At 33.5% G+C, this 17,886-nt stretch overlaps 1 protein-coding gene across 1 annotated transcript in view; it reads left to right on the top strand.

Moving 5' to 3' along the window:
- Positions 1-16,616, top strand: part of NEK7 (NIMA-related kinase 7) — a 99,682-nt gene extending 83,066 nt beyond the window's left edge. The window contains exon 10 of the mRNA XM_011931691.1: positions 13,617-16,616. Coding sequence (XP_011787081.1) covers positions 13,617-13,727 — 111 coding nt within the window. The 3' untranslated portion in view covers positions 13,728-16,616. The remainder of the gene's footprint in view (positions 1-13,616) is intronic.
- Positions 16,617-17,886: the final 1,270 nt, after the last annotated feature.

The following is a 17,886-nucleotide window of genomic DNA, read 5'->3' on the forward strand; positions in this document are numbered from 1 at the left end:
ATCAGCCTCAGTTGATAGGAGTCCTAAGGAACCCTACACAATTTATTTTTAGATATAGTCATTCTATTTAAGAACCCAGAATTTAAAAGCTTGGAATTTTTCTTTTAATTTCCTATCTTATATTCTAAAACATATATAACAGTTAAGCATTAAAACAAAAAATGAGAAGTTTTAGAAAAATAAGCCTGTATGTCAAATCTTTTCTTTTGAATTATGCTAGTCTTAGTATGTACTAATAATTAGGGTTCTAGATTGGTTTATTTCAGCTACACATGAATGATATTAGGGAATCTATATTTTATGGCTTAAATATTTTTATTTCTGATTTCTTTTGGTATTTTGTGTTTTTTCCTTTTCTACTAGTGATCTCATCCATGTATCAATGGGCAGTTACTATATTTAACACGAGTCCTGGGTTGAAAAGATAGATATCTTTCCTTAGATGTCTCTTAGTTTAAATGAAACTTGGTATTGTTGGTGACAGTGAAGCAAACATTTACTTATGTATAAGGAATTGTAACTCAAAAGGCCCGTCGTAAACTATCCTGGGCTCATCTCTCAAGAATTATTGATCATCGGATATTCTTTTCTTCTTTCTCTAACTCTTATCAATGCAAGTTCTACTAGAAGTTCCCTGAATTTTCATGCTTTTATAGATGATGTTTCCTCTTTCTGAAATACCTCTTTTCCTGTTCTTTACCAAAGAAACTCATTCTTTTCCTTTCAAACACAGTTTGGACATAAAGTTTTCCTGCATAGTTTTCCCTGACCTCCTTTCTTCTCTCTCCAATGCCTCCTCCCTTGGCAGTTATGCCATGTTGTAGTAGCTTCCTTGCATGGATGCCTCCCCCTGCAGACTGTCAAGCTCCTGCCCTTGAGGATCAGTAACTCTGCTGCTTATCTGTGTATCTCTAGGGCCTGGGACCTGACACATTTTTAAAGCCTTAGTAATTGATTGATTGATTGATTGATTGATTAAGGGAATGAGCATGGAAATCTCAGAGTTAGATTAAAAGATGAACTAATAAATGACAATTGAATGAGTGAGAGAAACTTTTCCAAAGAACTCTCTGTAGAGTAAGGCAGAAAATTACTCACAAGATAGGTCAGAGGACGTGGATAGTTTTCTTTTATTGATATTACTTCCTATTTTACATAAGCACCATTTTCTCTATAATGCTGGGTGTCCATTTACTGGAAAATAAGATAAATATGCTGTTTTCCTTCAATTTCAGTACTTAATTCCTTTGAGAGACATTGGAATAGTCATCAAAATTATCTATTTGTTCACGAACTTGTCTCATGAAACTGAAAAACAATGGTAAATAGCTATATTGTTAATTATTTAGAAATTTAACTGATACTGTTAAAATGTCAGCATTAATATCAAACAAAATGTATACTTCATTTCTTTCAATACTTTTTATTTGTTATTAAAAATTCCTAGTTTAAATAGAGAAGTCATAAGAAAGGTTGACACAGTGGTATCTCAGTGGTTGCTTTAGCATAACATTTCTGGACTGGGTGCAGTGGCTCGCATCTGTAATCCCAGCGCTTTGGGAGGCCGAGGCGGGCGGATCACGAGGTCAGATCAAGACCATCCTGGCTAACACGGTGAAATCCCATCTCTACTAAAAATGCAAAAAATTAGCCGGGTGTGGTGGCAGTCGCCTGTAGTCCCAGCTACACGGGAGACTGAGGCAGGAGAATGGCATGAACCTGGGAGGTGGAGCTTGCAGTGAGCCGAGACCAAGCCACTGCAGTCCAGCCTGGGCAACAGAGTGAGACTCCGTCTCAAAAAAAAAAGGCGTAACATTTCTTTTCATGTTAGGTTTGAGGAGATAGATTTGGAAGAAAGTTCTGTAAGTTGAGTACGGGGTTTACAGATGAAAGTTTAAGAAATGGAAATGAGAAGGAAGGATAAAGGGTGCCCTTCATTGAAGAAAATTGAATAGAGATAAATTGAATACTAAAAATAATGCTTTGAGTGAAAAGGAAATTTAAGCACCTGTCAAACATTGGAAAGATAGTTAAAATGTTTTTAATAATTAGACTGTTAGTACAACAATGCTTGCTGATCTGAACTAGTGGTTATGGCAGATGTTTATTTAGTAGTAATTTTAAATGTATTATAAATAAGAAAAGACTGTTGAAGGATACAATATTTGTGGTTATTGTGATTATATTCTGATTACATTTTCAAAAACTTGATAGTTTAGTAAGTCTCATTAATGCTTTTTGTAGGTGAAGAAACCAACAAAATGTGATTTTGGAATCGGAATTATTAACCCAGTGATCAGTTTCCACATTACTTAGTGTCTCTTTTGTTTTACATTAAATTTCTATTCATTTTGTGACTTTATACCTCCAGCTCACAGATAGAAAACTATTTTTTAAAAAATCAAGTAATGAGCCTACTCAAAAAAATTATCCCATAAAATATCAACCTGAAAGGTCACATTCAATCAAATAACTAATAGAGAATGAATGAATCATAAACTTTTACCTCGTAAATGCTAATAAATATATTTTGGTTTTATCTCCTATTATTTTTGACTTTCTTTCTTGGGTGGACAGTGTCCCTCTCCTCTTTTTTTTTTTTTTTTTTTTAAGATAGAGAAATGGAAGGCAGCAGGGGAGGGTTCTTTCTGGCTTCTCCTGGAATAGGTTAGCAGTGCAGCCTGATATCTTTCCTGCTGCTTCATTCAAATGTTTAAGAATTTCTGGCATCATTTCCTATATTGTTGAAACAAGAAAAGTGTTGATTTTCTGGAGTATTTAAAATGAACACAGGGATTAAAAAGTACAGGTTTTTTTTCCTATGGTTGATTATGTATGAATAGCAAAAATAGTAAATTTTTAATTGAACTAAACTGATTTCAGATATTTACAGGTTATTGGAGAATATAACGTTATAATACTGAATTTTTTTCAACTTTTGAAATCATGTTTTCTTTAACGCAATTATGAATTTTCCTGTTAAGGGCAATGGCATCATTCCCATCTTACGTATTAGTAAGTAGAGACCTAGACAATGTTTAGAGCAAACATTGGACGTCGCGATGGTGCCCGTGCGTGCGGCATGGCATCCCCCTGTTTGTGTTACAGGAACACAGAGCCCAAAGTAAACTCAGGTGTTTTATGAATGAGCGTTTCATGAGTTTTACTCTTAGACTTACTAATTCTTTGTTTTTCTCCTCTCTGTTCTTAATCCTTTCACTCACCATTTTCATCTGGAATCTCCTTCCCTAGAGGCATAGCTTTGGAGGGCAGAGGCACGATGAGGCATTTGCTTAGAACACTCTTCTGGCTCATGGTAACTCAGGGGCAATGTGACATTGAAAGGAAAGAATGAGGAAATGGCAGAAGGGTAGGAATTATTTCTATATATTTGAGTATGAAAAACCAAGCATGTATCTCAAGATAGCAAATATGTTGATCCATAATATATTGAACAAAAAAGTTACAGTTTGTCATAATTTTACTAATACTTTGTTTTCAAATGTCTACTGTTAAGGAAAGGAAATCACTAAATGAAAGCTTTAAAAATATAACTGGATTTCAAACCCAATATTTATAAATAATTTTTGTTTATTTTTAAATTTAGAATATATTTAAAGAAGTTTTTTAAGGGAGTTAAGTCAGTAACAAAAATGACCTTTGTTTTGGTTCATGAAAAGAACTGCTTTATGTAAATAAGAAAAAAAAAAAACAAGATGAAACTGTCAGGTAGAGATTATTTTTGCATTTTTGAAGTTAAATTAAGTTTATAAAACTTTTTTAATCATCTGAGCAGTCCAGATATTTTTGGTTTGTAATTGCTAGATTTACAAATGTTAATAGATCTATGCAAATTTTCTGGAGTTGTTACTGGAAATTAATCAAGGTTGTTTAAGTTGGTGTTAGAGGATTTTTTTCTAATACATTTTCCCAAGATTATTTAAAAGAAGGACATTATTTTATATGGCACAAATGATGTCTGAAGGTAATTCTGTACAAATATTTCTGCAGTCTCTGCAACCATGTAATCAAATTCTAAGGTAAGAATATTTTACTTTAAAATGTAGAGAAAGATATATAATAAAATCAATAATATATAATTGAGCCATTATTTATTAAAATTAACAGTGTTATCTCAAACACTGTTAATAACATTCAATTTTCTTTCCTATAAATTGTTTCAGTAAATTTAATATTCTCATCACTTACAATATCAGTTGGCCACCTTGCTGAAAGTTGCCATATAAGATTAGATCTTTAAGCTTTGAATGTTCTATTTTTGTTTAAAAAATATAGTTAAGCAGTCCCTTTGTTCACCTATGCTTCTGAAGTGACACTGGGGACTTGCTCCTTGAAGACATGAATCCAAAACGGTGTCCTATATTTCACATGTCCTGTGGGATCCTACAAAATCATGTAACTTCTGTAAGACTTTCACGGTTTTCAGAAGACACTGAATGATCTTCAGCTGTGAAATGTAGACATTACATTACCTTATATCTGCGTAAGATTACTTTCTTTTCCCTTTCCCTTTACCCCCAAGTCAATCACTAGTGACACTTTGGTGTACAAGTTGGATACGCCTAATCATTTTGTATAAATATCTAAAGCTCCAAAATATAGTGTACTTTAATGTATTAGACCCACTTTGGGGTGCTAAAATGTGTCCTTGGGTAGATGGAAATTGGGTATATCCGGGAGGCTGACATAACATAATTGGTCTCAGAGGGATTAAGATGGGGGTGAAAAAGAAACAGTACCAATAGCACTAGTCTTCATTATTCTGTTGAGAATTGTGTTAGTGACCTAAAGCTACAATGCACAAAGAGCCCTATTGTTATTACCTGTACGTGCCTGAACTTGATCTGTAATTGGGTTATCACCCTGACAACAATGACTGTTAACACTGTCTTCTTTTTAATATTTCTGATATCAACCTATTTGCTTTGATATCTCTTTAGAAATATATAGATCAAAATATATTAGTATTTTCTCTACTTTATTGAGAACATTCATTAATTTCCTTATGGTTAATGACCTATAATCCCTTAGGAATGTTGTAGAAAATCCTTTTTTTTTTTTTTTACTTTATATACTTTGTTTCATTTAAGCATTTCTGTGTTGCTTTTTAAATTTTTGTGAAGCATCTGAATTAAACAGTTTTCTCTGATTTTGCAAAGGCTTTTGTATATTCAGACCTTTACTTTTACCTTATTTTTAACATATTATATAAAACAATTTTTATAAAAGCAACGAAGTGGACATTTTTTACAAACAAGTAGAAAGTGATGCAAACTAAATTTTCTGAGATAACATTAACCATGAAATGCTTACTTAGTTGTATTTATTCTTATTAATGTTGTAATATCTACTGATATTGGAATTATTTCTAAAATTTAAAGCAATAAATGGAAAACTAACTCCCTCAATTCAAGGACAAGAAATGTTTTGAACAAGTGATTGACTAATATTGTTAGAAATTGAAACCTGACGTGAAGGAATAGATAGGAAATTCTTAATGTTATTATCTGATCACATTTTCCTTGAACATGGTTAATAATGTAGTACTTAGAATCGTTGCACAGTATTGGATAAATGTTAAAAGTTTTAAAAATAACTTTATTCCTTCCAGAGGTTAACAGAAACTTTTTAAAAATGTAAAATAAACACTGAGGGAGATGTCTAAGATGTTTGTCTCATTTTGATTATTTGACATCTGAAAAAAAAAAAGAAACTTAGAGGCATTTCTTATGTTCATCAGGTCACTATGTAAGTTTAAAATCCAGAGTAAAGACATTGTTCTGTGACAAAAATCAAGTATATTTCATTTGGAGAGAGTTTACTGACATTTTCATGAGTCAGATTAGAAATAACATTAAAATTATCCCTCTAGTCATAATATCTGAATATTTTGGTGTCATCATTTAAATATATCTCTCACAGATAAAATAGGCCTGTATCTTATTGGGAGTTTTGCAGAACTCGAGAGAAAATTTTTTGGTTTGTTTTTTGATCAGAATTGGCCTATGAAATGTGAAGGCAGATCCATTAATTTTAGAAACCCGAGGAACTGGTGTTAGAGCTAACATTCTTTTGAAAATCTAATAGCCCAACAATCTATCTTTGACTGTGTGGAAGGTCACCCCACCTTTGTGCAGAGGTGGCCGTGAGAGGCCCTGCAGATCAAGTTAGAATTTTCCCCAGCAGTATAATATAGTACTATATATAAAAGCTTGGGCGCTGGAGCTAGACTGCTTTGGTTCAAATCTAGGCTTTGCCTCTTATGCCTTTGTGGCCTTAGGAATGTTACTACTCTGTAAAATTGTACATACCAGTAGTGTCCACCCCATAGAGTTTTTATGAAGGTTGAGTAAATTAAATCATGTAAAATGCATAGAATGGTTCATAAATATTAAATATTAGCTTTTAGGAAATAGTTTTTCTTTACTTGAGCACTGGAACTAGCATTTAGTTGAAACCCTAGAGTTATCTCAAAGAGCATAAGGAGATATCTTTTGATCTGAAAATGTTCAGGGGACTGTATTTTCAGTTTTCCATTGGAGTCTTAGAAAAACTAATAATTCTGTGGAATATCTAAGTCTAAGTACTATAACCCCAGATATGTTCCCTAGCTGCAAAAAGTGACCCCTTAGTAACCACGAGTCAAACTATCACGTATATTTAACGTCGTAAAAATGGGTTTTTCTCTTCTTCTAATTAATAAATTTTAAATCCTAGTTCTTAATACAATTCCTGGTTTATAATACACAGGTGACTATTTTATCCTCCTATTCATGATGACAGGGGCACAAATAACTCTACCATCTTCAAGTGGTATTATAATTTTGTATTCATTAAAAGAAGAAGGGGTGAGATGTGACCTTGTTTATAAGTGTTATTTAGTCTTATAGGAGACTATTCATGGATCCATATGAATTCACATTTTTAAACCAAATTATTAACATTAAAGGCATGAAACTTAGTCTGTGGTTGTTTATAACATAAAAGTAGGTTACTTGTGATTTTTCCCCTTATGATACCAAAAGGCTTTTGCAACTTATTTTCCCCCAACTAGAGTAACAGGTCTATTTAAGTATATCTTTAGAACAACAAATCATTATCTCATAAATACCAAGGAAAATTACATCAAATTCAGAATTCAGCCTATATATATCTCCTATTATGTAATTTACAATCCACTTTTCTTTAAAAATATTTGAGATAATTTATTGCAATGGACTTGACTTACCTGTTGTTAAAAAGGATATTTAAGTAAAATTCAGAGCCAGGGATAGAAGGGAATGTAAATGTGTACCTGTTATGACCAACAGACTTGCTGTGATTGAGGTTCTCATTTAGTTATTGCTTCCTTTATCTCATGGCACAAACGGAAACACAGTAAGCAAGTTAGTTTCTGCTTATAAGGGGGAAATATACTATTAATAGTACCTCACAGAAGACAAAGTTTTCTCCTACTAAGTTACGGTATAAATATCTCATATGAAGATCTGTGAGTAATGTTGAAGACACTGCTTAGTACATTGCAGCAAATACCTAAGTGATGTTTGATAAAATCCAAAAGCAAGTATCAAAGCACAGTTTTGGAAAGGCACTTTGTCAGCAGGATAAACAAATGTGCTCCCAGGATGTAGCTTTCTGCTGGTCTAATTTAATTAAAGGATAGAACTTAGATTATCCAAAGTTGTAAAGATGACTTTTATTCATTACAGAGTATTCCCTAAATTTTAATTGTCAAGAAGAATTTGATAGGACCCATTACATGGCACACTATTTAAGGTTATATACTCTTTGACAAGAACCTGGATTCTACTCTGCTGATTTGCTTAAGGGAAAACAAACAACATGTCAGGTGGACACCCTTAGTGAAATTTGAGCCATCTTACCTCTGTGTTCACTGAATAAAAGTCAAACCAATCTCTGAGTGGAATAAACTGTGTTACTTTCTCCATTCTGTGATGACCTGTTAATATCTAGTCACTCATGTCTCCTGACTGGAACTCAGATGATACCTTAAGTCAAGTGGCATCCTTTTATAATGGAAATGATTTGAAATTAATGTTACTAATAATCATCATGTATATATAGCTGCATTAAGCATCATGAGAAATTCAAACCAAAAGACCAAGTAAGTAAAAGTAAAAGTAAACAAGCTGTCAACAATGGCAAGTGGCAAAAGACCTGCATGAAAAAAATCAAATACCTTGGGTTCCAACTCAAGTTCCACAGTTAATTTTTTAATTCATTCTTGGATTTTTCATCTATAAAATGAGACTGTTGTGGGAGATTACAGTGCTTTAAAAATAGCTGTTAAAATTATATGGAAGATTTTGTAAAATGATAAGTTCTATATAAATATGGTATAATACAGAATGATACCTACCATTAAGCAAGACTAAATCAACACATGAGTATTGAAGAGAACCATACAATTAAAAATGATTGTTTAATGTAGGTTAACAACTTTTTACTTGAGCTATCTCCTTTATCTTCATAATCTAGATCTGGTAGAGTCACAGAAGTTATTTAATGTATACGATTCAGTTATCTCGATATGAATGCAGAATTAAACCCAAAATTCAGGAATTCATATTTCTGCCCAAATCCCAGTGTGTCAGTATCTCAAATGTGATGACTTCAAAACCTCAAAGTGTCCTTCTTGCCCTCTCCAGGCCACACCTCTTTTAGCGTTACCACTTCTGTTATCTCATTTCAGATACCCTGGTGAATACTTTTGATGAATGCTATTTCTTGCCTGAAATCTTAGAGGAACTTAATTGAGCATTCTGCTGGCATTGTTCTCTTTTTGCCTGTCTTTATACCAAGAAAATATGTGCTGAAGCACAACTCTAATGATCTCTCCCTCTTGCCTTAAATACTGATTTCCCATTGTCTATGTGAATAGATTTGAAATTCTTAAGTCTTTTCTTTGACCTCAGCTTATCATTTCATCTCTGTTGCTCCTCATTCATGCAGAAGTACTTGCCATGCTTTCACACACATCATACTTTCTTTGGCCAAGAATCAAGGTTCATTCTGTTACCTCTGCTTAGAATTCTCTCCATATATATTAAGATTATGGTCTTGCTTCAAACCTCAGCTCAGATGCCACCTCCACAAAACCTTTTCTTTTTTCCTCAGCCAGAAGTTACCTATTCATTCTTTCATTCATTCGGCAAGCCAGTGAGTACTTACTGTTCATCCAGTATCCATCCTCTAGATCTTGCAGTTTACTAGAAGAAAACAGACATTTAATGAAGTGCAATGAAGTGTTATAAGGACCTTAATACGAGTATGTGAAGGGTACACTGGGGGCCAAGTAGAATAGAGTAAGTTCCACATAGCAAATACAGTAATGAGGAAGGACTTTAGAGAAGAGATACTCAGCGAGAAGATGCATGGGTCAGGCAGACAGGTGAGAGAGTTAGGGGATTTGAAGGAGGTGTTATAAGCAGAGGAGCAGCATACACAAAGATGTAGGGGCATGAAGCAGTTTGGCAAGCACAGAACTACAAGTGCTTTATTATGGTTAGAAAATAAGGTGGGGTGGGGGAAGGGAGGAGGAATTTGCGGCTAAATGGGAGCCTGGAAAGGGAAGCAGGAGACTGATTTTAGTGGCTCATATTATGCCATGCTAAGGGCCTTAGCTTTTCTAAGAGGTATGGGGAGCCATTGAAATGCTTAAAGTTGAAGCATCACATGGCTAGTTAGGCAGTGATAGGGAAATTGGAAGACAACCAAAAGCAAAGCCGTCAGTTGGAAGACTGTTCCAAGAGTGTGGCAGTGGAGATGGTGTGGCAAAAACAAACACAAGATTTAAGGAGCCTGGGACCAATAGGACTGGCTGCTGACGGTTAGGCAGGTAGGAAGGAAATATGATGAGATGTTTGGTATGAATTCCAAATTTTTGACTTAAGAAGTTGGAGGTGCTGTTAGGAAGAGCTGGTTAGGGGAGAAAAAAATACTAAGATTTCAGTTTTCAACATGTTTAATGTGAATATTTACGTGCAACTGTACTCAGAAGGCAGTTGGAGGTGTGGGAACAGAGCCTGCAAAGAGGTCTAGGGTGGAGACAGATATCTGTGTTCCTCAGCGTGTTGGTGGTTATTGAAGGTGTGGGAGTAAGTGCAGTTGTTGAAGATAAGAAGGAAGAGTGAAACGGGAAAAGAGCTAAGAAAAGGAAAATATTCAGGGCATACCAACATTTGGTAGATTTTTCAAAGGAAGATAAACCTACAAAAGAAACTAGGAAGAAAACGTCACAGAAGTTAAGGTCTAGGCCGGAACTGAATGATGTAAATCCAAAAGGATAGGACTGACCAGGATGAAGGGGATTGGAAATGGTCCCAGTCAAATCAAACACAACCGTACTGGAGGAAGGGAGGGAGAGACCCAGAAGGACAGGAGCGTGTGCTTGTATTTCTGATGTGACACAGCATTTTAAGAAAACGCTGTGTCCTTGGAAGACAGAGATTAAATTGGTATGAAAGTGAAGATTACAACCAGATAATCAAAGAGATTTGTATTGATTCACATCAAATAAACATGAAAGTGACCCAAGATGAGGGTTGCATTACTTGGAATGGAGAAAGATACTGTCAGCTGTGTGGATATCAATACCTCCATGAACAAAGTACAACTCATAGTTAAACAGATTTTAGAAAAAGAGAAAGGTAATTATTTTCCTCTTCTGGGCAGCTGTAGTTAATCTTTTACCTTTATCTCACAGATATCTCTTGAGATACCTATCACTTTGTAGTTTATAATAGAATTATTTCTATGATTTCCTACAGTCACATTAGTTTCTTTGTTCCTTCTATCTTCCCCTAGATTATAAGCTGTTTAAGGCCCTGTGCTGTATATTTTTCATTATTGCTTTATCTTTACCACCTAACAAAGTGTCTGGTACATAATAAATACTCCATTGGAAACTATTGAATGAACAATTGAATGAAAGGATGAAAATGGAAGAGAGGGGCAAAAAGAAAGAATGAAAGAGTCAGGTGGTTAGAAAGGAAAATGAGTCATTCTCTCACTTCTCATCCTGGACCGCAAGCCTTCCCTTGCGGACAGGTCCTTTGTCTTATCCGGTGCCATCCAGTGCCACCAGCATAGTGTCTCTTGCAGAGTAGATCATCTAGAAATGTGGCTGGAGTGGGTAAGTGGGAGCATTCCCAAAGCATATTTTAATTTCATAGATTTTCTTTCTTTTTATATTTCATTAATTTTTAAATGTAACAAATAATTGAAAAGTTATCAACAGATTATTTGATTCATAAATAAAGTATGCATGTTCTATATTTCATATATCTGATTTTATATGGTGATATCTCTGTTGATTCTTCTGGAAAAGGAAAACTCTTCATGACAAAATACAGTTTGTATTTGGTGGAGAGTCAATCAATAAGTTGGGGAGGGAAAAACAGACTCCACAGTGCTTTTGCTCTGCCTACCCCTAGGTCTCCAATTGACCTGTCATCCCTTTGAAAGGCCATCCTTAAAGGAGCAGTTAAGAAGCAACTGCTCACTGGCACTCCCACTACCTATTTACCTTATTCTTTGTCTTTCTCCCTTCTTGTTATTCCCAATTCTTGTCTTTTTACTTTGGTGAACTAGAGAATTACTGTCTTCTTCAACTAAAGTTGCATCATTATATCTCTAATCTTGGTTTTTCCTTGTGCCAGGAGAACTTAAGGACGAGTCATTCATTCTCAGTGGATGTTCTACCCTGTTCTGAATTATTACACAGGAAAAGTAAGGTTTCTGAACCAGCTTGAAGGATGTGGCAGTGTTAGGAAGTCAAAAAATTGTTACTGCATGCATCTACTTGTATTTTAGCTAAATATAATTAATTTTTTGTACCACGGTTTTCTTTTCCTGCCATTCTTTTCTGCTTTCTTTCTTGTTTTTATCTCTGAAGAAAATATCTGACAGCTAGATGACCCATTAGAACACATTATCTTTTAAAATATGTGTCATTATATAAGTGCTTTTTCCACTTTCTTCTGCATTGTGTATGACTGGATATATTTATTTTTGTTTGTTTTTTTGTAACCTGGTAAAATGCCAGTCACTTTCTGATGTAAATTTCTCTTAGATCACCATAATAAAATGCCTTGTGTATTGCTGTACCCCTTAAGGGTTTTTAATGCTGTTCTCTGCTCTTTTGCAAGGAATATAAACTAAAATCTTCAGGCTCTCCCAGTGGGTGTAACATTACTATGAAACATTGTTGAATCTCCAAGTGTAGCTAAAATTAATTCATTAAATTTCATTCGGCTAGAATCATAAAATATAAGAGATTAGGACTAGAACAGCCCTTATAGGTCATACACTCCAACCTCGCTGTTTAATAGATGAAGAAATGAACCTCCAGAGACAGTGACTTATCCAAGGGCACAGGGTTACACAGTGCCTTCAACAAGACTGGTTTCCATTTCACTGTACTCTTTACCAAACCCTGACCCTACATCTGGTAGACTCTTTTATCCACCTCCTCTTTCAGAATGACATTTCTCAATGCCATTAGCCTTCTCCATAGCACTAGCAACATATTCAGCCCACACTTTTTAATCACCACTTGTATTTCCTCTGGTTGAAAGTTATTTTATGGTAGAAATGGAGAACTATGAAGAAATTGTGCTAATTTGAAAATTTACGAAGTGCTAATGTTGTGGCCAGAGTTAATGTAAATTTTTGAAAATGTCTAAATCGTTCCTAAAGACAGTCCTACAAAGCAAAATAATCTAGTTTTTCCTCTTAGTTTATTGTCTGTGGAAGATCATATACAATGTTATAACACATAGTTTTGTAAACTGATGGAAATTAGAATTGAGAATAAAATCCTGTATTCTTCTACCTGATGGATTGAGGACCATATAGGAGGGTACTTTCTTAATTTATTGAAATCTGCTTTTATTCTATGATATAAATACTATAAAATAGTAAACATCAACTCTCATCTATAAAGTGACAACATTTAAATACTCTATACACAATTCAGGATTGGAATAATACTTATAACTTCCCTTATAATTTATTATAATTAGTTTAAAGGAGTGTTTTTTTCTCTAATACAAAATTTAACATAAAACTTTTGATCTGTATTTGTACAAAATGGTTCATTATAAATATGTCTACTCTAATTGCCTTCTATTTAAACTTACAATTAAGTCTGTTGTAGTAGATTGTTGATCAAATCTACTATATGTATGTAGTACATACATACTAAATATGTATGTGTGCATTTACAGTTAACTTGGAGACTTATAGTTACAAGCCTAGTGTCCTCAGTGACTGCAATCTTCTGATTAAACTCTGAAAAAAAAAAAAAAAACAGAGTCCATTTTAAAGCCTCTGATTGTGGAAAATACTTCTTGGTTCACATTAATACCGTCCATTCAATGAACTTCATAGAACGTTTAACTTATTGTAAAATCATTGGCAGCGGTCTTATATATATTTCTAGTACAGTAAATGTTTAGTCAGAAAATGTACTTTCCTTGTAAAGTCTAAAGCTATTCATAATTTCTTCCTTTCAGTAAGCTAACCAAAAATGGTTGTCTTAACCAGGTTTTATCGTTTTTCCTTCTTCACAGCTCCGACAGTTAGTTAATATGTGCATTAACCCAGATCCAGAGAAGCGACCAGACGTCACCTATGTTTATGACGTAGCAAAGAGGATGCATGCGTGCACTGCAAGCAGCTAAACATGCAAGATCATGAAGAGTGTAACCAAAGTGAAAGTATTTTGTGCAAGTCATACCTCCCCATTTATGTCTGGTGTTAAGATTAATATTTCAGAGCTAGCGTGCTTTGAATCCTTAACCAGTTTTCATATAAGCTTCATTTTGTACCAGTCACCTAAATCACCTCCTTGCAACCCCCAAATGACTTTGGAATAATTGAATTGCATGTTAGGAGAGAAAATGAAACATGATGGTTTTGAATGGCTAAAGGTTTATAGAATTTCTTACACTTTTCTGCTGATAAATTGTGTTTAGATAGACCGTCAGTGCCAAATATTTAAGGTGCAGCTTGGCACACATCAGGATAGGCTCAAACCTGAGAAAAAGTATCTGAACATGTGACTTGTTTCTTTTTTAGTAATTTATGGACATTGAGATGAACACAATTGTGAACTTTTGTGATGATTCTATTTTTAAACGTTTGAAGTACTAGTTTTAGTTCTTAGCAGAGTAGTTTTCAAATATGATTCTTATGATAAATGTAGACACAAACTATTTGAGAAACATTTAAAACTCTTAGCTTATACATTCAAAATGCAACTATTAAATGTGAAGATTTGGGGACAAAATGTGAGTCAGACACTGAAGAGTTTTTTGTTTTGTTTTAATATTTTTGATATTCTCTTTGCATCGAAATGGTATAAATGAATCCATTTAAAAAGTGGTTAAGGATTTGTTTGGCTGGTGTGATAATAATTTTTAAAGTTGCACATTGCCCAAGGCTTTTTTTGTGTGTTTTTATTATTGTTTGTACATTTGAAAAATATTCTTTGAATAACCTTGCAGTACTATAATTCAATTTCTCTATAAATTTAAGTGTATTTTCACTCATAATTGTACACTATAATATAAGCCTAAGTTTTTATTCGTAAGTTTTATTGAAGTTCTGATTGGTCCCCTTCAGAAATTTTTTTATATTATTATTCAAGTTACTTTCTTATTTATATTGTATGTGCATTTTATCCATTAATGTTTCATACCTTCTGAGAGTATAATACCCTTTTAAAAGACATTTGGTATACCAACACTTTTCCTGGATTGAAAACATTTTTTTTTTTAACTTTTTAAAATTTGGGCCACCCTGTATGCATGTGTTTGGTCATGTTAAAGAGGAAGAAAGGATGTGTGTTATACTGTACCTGTGAATGTTGATACAGTTACAATTCATTTGACAAGGTTGTAATTCTAGAATATGCTTAATAAAATGAAACTGGCCATGACTACAGCCAGAATTGTTATAAGATTAACATTTCTATTGAGAAGCTTTTGAGTAAAGTACTGTATTTGTTCATGAAGATGACTGAGATGGTAACACTTCGTGTAGCTTAAGGAAATGGGCAGAATTTCGTAAATGCTATTGTGCAGATGTGTTTTCCCTGAATGTTTTCGTATTAGTGGCGACCAGTTTCTCACAGAATTGTGAAGCCTAAAGGCCAAGAGGAAGTCACTGTTAAAGGACTCTGTGCCACCTTACAACCTTGGATGAATTATCCTGCCAACGCGAAAACCTCATGTTCAAAGAACACTTCCCTTTAGCCGATGTAACTGCTGGTTTTGTTTTTCATACATGTTTTTCTTACACTCATTTGAATGCTTTCAAGTTTTGTAAACTTAAAAAATGTATAAAGGGCAAAAAGTCTAAACTCTTGTTTTTTGAAATCTAATCAGTTATGTATGGTTTCTGAACGGTAATTTTATTTTGGAATAGGTAAAGGCAATCTGTTGTTTGTTTCTTTCCTGAGGGCTAGATGCATTGTTTTTCTCACACTCTTAGTGACTTTTAACATTTATACTGAGCATCCATAGATATATTCCTAGAAGTATGAGAAGAATTATTCTTATTGACCATTACTGTCATGTTCATTTTAATGTAATATAATTGGGATGAAATGTTCTCTGGTTGGAACAGGTAGTCTCTTTTTTTTCTTGCAATCTTTAAGAATACATGGACCTAAAATTGATTAGCTTGACCCCTCATAGTGACTAAGATTTAAGCTTTTCTTCTCAGTGAATGTATCTGCTAGAAGGAAATAGCTGGGAAGAATTTAATGATCAGGGAAATTCATTATTTCTACATGTGGAAACTTTTTGCTTCGAATATTGTATCTTTTTAAATTTAAATGTTCATATTTTTCCTGAAGAAACCACTGTGTAAAAATCAAATTTTAATTTTGAATGGAATAATTTCAAAGAATTATGAAGATGATTTGAAGCTCTAATTTATATAGTCACCTATAAAATGTTCTTTATATGTGTTCGTAAGTAAATTTTATATTGGTTAAGTTAAACTTTTGAATTGATTTGAGGAGCAGTAAAATGAAAGCTGTATCTATTCTAAACCTTATTTAGACATTGGTACCAGTTACCCAGGTGAAAATATGGAGTAACTTTATTTTGTGTGGTAAGGTTTAGGAATGGTGGATGAAGGGTATCTCTATATAAATAAAGTGCTCAACAATGTGCAATGATTGTAAATTTAGTAAGATATTATAGCCATTTCATGAATGCTTTACCATTCAGCATAGTATCTATTACAAAACACCTTTCTTGTATCCATATATTTCAGGTGTTGCTGTTAACATTTACTATGATATTTATTTTAACCAAAATGTTATTCACATTAAATGTTTATTCTTTAAAATGAATGTATTATGTTTTTAACCCACAAATGCATACTTACCCTGTGCCTCATATTTCAATAGTACTGTAATATGGACATCTTTTGTGAAATACTTTAATTTTGTTATGCTTTAAATATACATACAAAAAGAATTTCTGTTATTAGCTTTGAAAATTGTACAATATCCTAATATAAACAAAAATATAAAAATAAAAATGAATACAGTAAAATGTCTGAGTTTCTATGATTTTCCCCTAAAGTTTTCCATTTTTTATTTTACTTAATGTACAGAAACAGTTCTTACACATTTTCATAACTTTGTCATTTTGGAGAAGCGTAAGAATTGGAATAGACAAGGATGATAACAGAGATTACATGAATCCTAAAAAGTAGTTTTATCAACATGCATTAAACTAAGGCACATCTTCATGTTCTCTTCAGGACATCATTTTCTGTTTTTGAATGAGGCACATCTTCATGTTCTCTTCAGGACATCATTTTCTGTTTTTGAATGAGGCACATCTTCATGTTCTCTTCAGGACATCATTTTCTGTTTTTGAATGAGAAAAGTTTTCTAAAAGGTAAAAAAAAAAAAAAAAATATTAATCTTACTGTTTGAATCTTTACAGCAAGGGTATCCAATCTTTTGGCTTCCCTGGGCCACACTGGAAGAAGAAGAATTGTCTTGGGCCACACATAAAATTTGCTAAGACTAATAATAGCTGATGAGCTAAAGAAAAAAAATCGCAAAAAAAATCTCATAATGTTTTTTAAAAGTTTACAAATTTGTATTGGACTGCATGAAAAGCCATTCTGGGCCACATGTGACTCATGGGCTGTGGGTTGGACAAGCTTGCTTTAGAGTCTAAAATTTACATGACAGATTCAATTCCTGTCATTGTAATGGGCTGCTAAGAATGTTACAGACGATTTATGTTGCGTGTTATCTTCACATAATAAATGAAGGTTACTATACCTGAAAATGTGAGTCTGAAAGATCTTAGCAGGATGAAACCTACCAGACTGGTGGTAGAGTGAGTGGATATACCTTACACATCAGAATTATATTCCAAATATACCATCATGAAGAATGGCCCATTTTGTAATAATTTTAGTCACAAGACAGTGGGGCTAGTTATGAATTTTTATTTCAAAAAAGTATACTTGTTTTTAGGCATATTTGTTTAAATGTATTGTTACAGCTGTAAGTACCACTAAATTGATGCAATTTTTAAAATCAGAATGATGACATTATTAACAAAGACAACTGCAGTGAATCCCTTGAGTTATCAAAAGACTTCCATGAAGTTGTTGCGTTCTTTTTAACTGCATGTGAATTTCTGGGAAATTAATGATGATTAACAGACAAAGATGTGAATGTTTTCAAATTTATATTTAATTGAGATTTATTTGAGGGAGTTTTCTTTCTGGTCTTCTTAAATACCAATTTCAGTGTTCGCTTGGGTACCTAAATCTATTTTTAAACCTTAAAAAAAGAAA

The sequence above is a fragment of the Colobus angolensis genome, unplaced genomic scaffold, assembly GCF_000951035.1.
Source record: "Colobus angolensis palliatus isolate OR3802 unplaced genomic scaffold, Cang.pa_1.0 Scaffold91, whole genome shotgun sequence".
Classification (NCBI taxonomy): Eukaryota; Metazoa; Chordata; class Mammalia; order Primates; family Cercopithecidae; genus Colobus; species Colobus angolensis.